At 50.7% G+C, this 4,452-nt stretch overlaps 1 protein-coding gene across 1 annotated transcript in view; it reads left to right on the top strand.

Moving 5' to 3' along the window:
• EYA2 (EYA transcriptional coactivator and phosphatase 2) overlaps nt 1-4,452 on the top strand; it is a 68,264-nt gene that overhangs the window by 57,892 nt on the left and 5,920 nt on the right. The window contains exon 11 of the mRNA XM_018572369.1: nt 2,172-2,230. Coding sequence (XP_018427871.1) covers nt 2,172-2,230 — 59 coding nt within the window. The remainder of the gene's footprint in view (nt 1-2,171; nt 2,231-4,452) is intronic.

Here is a 4,452-nt window from a genome sequence, read left to right as displayed (position 1 = left end):
GGGCGGGAGCTGCGGCCGGCTGGCGTGTGGGCGGGCATGTGGGCGGGAGCTGCGGCCGGCTGGCGTGTGGGCGGGAGCTGCGGCCGGCTGGCGTGTGGGCGGGAGCTGCGGCCGGTCTTTACATTTAAAAATCAGTTTATGTGCAGCTACCCCGAAAGTACGACCTAGCGGATCTCTGTAATATAAGACCTACCACCGAACTAGGTCTTATTTTCGGGGTAGGTCTTATATTACAGAAATCCCTGAAGATAGCGCTAGGTCTTACTTTCGGGGTAGGTCTTACTTTCGGGGAAACACGGTAAGTTATTACTAAAACCAGTGATAATGGAATGCAGAGGCAATTATAATAAAGATTAGATACATTTATATAGTCTAAGGCCTTGTTCACACCAGGCGCGGAGCAGATCCAGAGCAGAGCAGGTGCAGACCGGATCAAAACTGCGTCCAATGTATTCCAATGGTATTTTTTGCTCCAGGTCACATCGCAGCGTTCAGTTGCAGAGCAGATCCAGAGCAGGTGAAAAAACTGCAGCAGGCCCTATTTTACCTGCTCTGGATCTGCTCTGGAACGCATCAAAAAACGCATGCTAATGCCTGAAACACACTGAAAGCCCATTTTAAACTTAAAAAAAGTTTTTTACCAAAAAGAGCCCGGAACGCATCAAAAACACGTCAAAAAACGCATCAAAAACGCGTCTAAAAGACTAGTGTGTGTGTGCAGAAAGCTGACTTTACTTTCGGGGTAGGTCTTACTTTCGGGGAAACACGGTAAGTTATTACTAAAACCAGTGATAATGGAATGCAGAGGCAATTATAATAAAGATTAGATACATTTATATAGTCTAAGGCCTTGTTCACACCAGGCGCGGAGCAGATCCAGAGCAGAGCAGGTGCAGACCGGATCAAAACTGCGTCCAATGTATTCCAATGGTATTTTTTGCTCCAGGTCACATCGCAGCGTTCAGTTGCAGAGCAGATCCAGAGCAGGTGAAAAAACTGCAGCAGGCCCTATTTTACCTGCTCTGGATCTGCTCTGGAACGCATCAAAAAACGCATGCTAATGCCTGAAACACACTGAAAGCCCATTTTAAACTTAAAAAAAGTTTTTTACCAAAAAGAGCCCGGAACGCATCAAAAACACGTCAAAAAACGCATCAAAAACGCGTCTAAAAGACTAGTGTGTGTGTGCAGAAAGCTGACCGGATCTGCTCTGCATTTGGTGTGAACAAGGCCTTACAGATACAACCGGCCCTTTGAGGGCAACCATAATGTTGATGCGGCCCACCATTACATTGAGTTTGACACCCCTGATCTAAAGGAAGTCTGTGCTGAGGAAAATATACAAGCCGCCACTGCGGAGTTCCTTCTGAAAAGGCCAATTCCCCGGCTTCAGTATTTCCCAAGTGACTCTGTTGCTCTGAGATGTCACTTCATTTTCAGTAAGGCCGGTCAGACTCCATACTTCCTCAGATATCACAAGACACGGCCCCGTGTTCCCCATCCACACCAACATATCTTGCAAGCAGGTCGGTGTTGACGCTGCTCTCTGTTTACCTTGGAAAGGTGACGGTGCCAGTCGGTGGGCGATGAGGTAGTGTCTGTGCGCCAGTGGCAGCGCTTCGTGAGGACGGATATGTGATAGCCACGGATGTCACACGATACCGCGTTCTGTTCCAGTGTAAATGAGAAAAGCAGATCCGAGTCCATACAAATACCTTCCACCTTACATAATACAGCCGGAGATACGGGGAGCGCAGCTCAGCCACTGCACCTCCTGGTTCTCTACCAACCCCAACCAATCAGAATTCAGCAGCTTCAGCGTCATCAATATTACCTCTGTACAGAGGAGCTTACGCTCTAATGTCCCCCCCACAGTCACATCAGTCTCTGTACAGAGGAGCTTACACTCTAATGTCCCCCCACAGTCACATCAGTCTTTGTATAGAGGAGCTTACACTCTAATGTCCCCCCCACAGTCACATCAGTCTCTGTACAGAGGAGCTTACACTCTAATGTCCCCCCCCCCACAGTCACACATTATTATACATGTATATAGCTCTGACATATACCACAGTGCTGTACAGAGAACACTGAGCCAGTCACATCAGTCTCTGCAATGGAAGATTTATAGACACAAATAACATAATGATCTTTTTGTTGTTTATTTTAAGGAGTGTGACCAGATCCACATAGATGACGTCTCCTCTGATGACAATGGACAAGACTTGAGGTGAGACCCATGTGCACAATTTAGGGATCCCCAACATGCCCAGCGCAGAGATAGACGGCATTGATTGACTCGATTCATGGCCATGGGCGGTTCTTCCAAACTCTTTGTAAATGTATCTTTCCTGAAACATGAGTGATGAATTGTTGACTTATCTTCCTGACGTCTTCCCTCTCCCGACATCTTCCATCCCTTGATGTCTTCCCTCTCCCGACATCTTCCCTCTCCCGACATCTTCCCTCTCCCGACATCTTCCCTCTCCCGACATCTTCCCTCTCCCGACATCTTCCCTCTCCCGACATCTTCCCTCTCCCGACATCTTCCCTCTCCCGACATCTTCCCTCTCCCGACATCTTCCCTCTCCCGACATCTTCCCTCTCCCGACATCTTCCCTCTCCCGACATCTTCCCTCTCCCGACATCTTCCCTCTCCCGACATCTTCCCTCTCCCGACATCTTCCCTCTCCCGACATCTTCCCTCTCCCGACATCTTCCCTCTCCCGACATCTTCCCTCTCCCGACATCTTCCCTCTCCCGACATCTTCCCTCTCCCGACATCTTCCCTCTCCCGACATCTTCCCTCTCCCGACATCTTCCCTCTCCCGACATCTTCCCTCTCCCGACATCTTCCCTCTCCCGACATCTTCCCTCTCCTGACATCTTCCCTCTCCCGACATCTTCCCTCTCCCGACATCTTCCCTCTCCCGACATCTTCCCTCTCCCGACATCTTCCCTCTCCCGACATCTTCCCTCTCCCGACATCTTCCCTCTCCCGACATCTTCCCTCTCCCGACATCTTCCCTCTCCCGACATCTTCCCTCTCCCGACATCTTCCCTCTCCCGACATCTTCCCTCTCCCGACATCTTCCCTCTCCCGGCATCTTCCCTCTCCTGACATCTTCCCTGTCTTGACATCATCCCTCTCCCGACATCTTCCCTCTCCCGCCATCTTCCCTCTCCCGACATCTTCCCTCTCCCGACATCTTCCCTCTCCCGACATCTTCCCTCTCCCGACATCTTCCCTCTCCCGACATCTTCCCTTTCCCGACATCTTCCCTCTCCCGACATCTTCCCTCTCCTGACATCTTCCCTCTCCTGACATCTTCCCTCTCCTGACATCTTCCCTCTCCTGACATCTTCCCTCTCCCGACATCTTCCCTCTCCCGCCATCTTCCCTCTCCCGACATCTTCCCTCTCCCGACATCTTCCCTCTCCCGACATCTTCCCTCTCCCGACATCTTCCCTCTCCCGACATCTTCCCTTTCCCGACATCTTCCCTCTCCCGACATCTTCCCTCTCCTGACATCTTCCCTCTCCTGACATCTTCCCTCTCCTGACATCTTCCCTCTCCTGACATCTTCCCTCTCCCGACATCTTCCCTCTCCTGACATCTTCCATCCCTTGATGTCTTCCCTCTCCCGACATCTTCCCTCTCTCCACATCTTCCCTCTCCCGACATCTTCCCTCTCCCGACATCTTCCATACCTTGATGTCTTCCCTCTTCCGACATCTTCCCTCTTCCGACATCTTCCCTCTTCCGACATCTTCCCTCTCCCAACATCTTCCCTCTCCCGCCATCTTCCCTCTCCCGCCATCTTCCCTCTCCTGACCAGATTCTCATTGTAACACTTTTCCAGGCAGAATCTGTACTTGGAACCTTGTTTGTGGCGGTGGGCAGGGAAATGCCGCGTAATGCCCCATGCACCGAGCCTCACGACGCCACAGTCCTGCGCCACTTTCTTGGCGTTCCTTGCTGTTATAATGTCATAGATCCTTCCCCAACGCCAAATGACCTGACGCAGTGACATCACAGTTGGCTCCTCGCTGATCTGTATATTTACTCCAAACCGCAGATAATGACTTTCTCACATGCTGCAAATCCTACGGGGTATAATGAGCCGCCTCTGCTGGAAATTAGACTTACAGCGTTCACACAAGAGACACGTTTTATTGTAATGATAAAGCGCAGAGCGTCTTCCGCTATGGTTGTACCCCCCCAAAGAAAACAGTAAGCCCTTCCTAATGGTTGTTATAATGTCTCTGTGCACTTTGGGTTTTTTTCATTGTACGTTTAGAGAACTTGCATGTTGATCCTGCCAGTCACTCGGACTTCCTTCTTCTCAGTGGCACCGATCTGCGGGCTCGTAGGGTCTATGGAGCATTGCCACCACACTGCAATGCTCCCCTTCATGTAGCAGGCATGGCTATGAAATTTGGTGTACCATC

This window comes from Nanorana parkeri, unplaced genomic scaffold (genome assembly GCF_000935625.1).
Source record: "Nanorana parkeri isolate BGI_ZX_2015 unplaced genomic scaffold, ASM93562v1 scaffold2008, whole genome shotgun sequence".
NCBI lineage: Eukaryota > Metazoa > Chordata > Amphibia > Anura > Dicroglossidae > Nanorana > Nanorana parkeri.
Note: the sequence above shows the minus strand (reverse complement) of the source record. Positions and strands in the feature narration are given on the sequence as shown.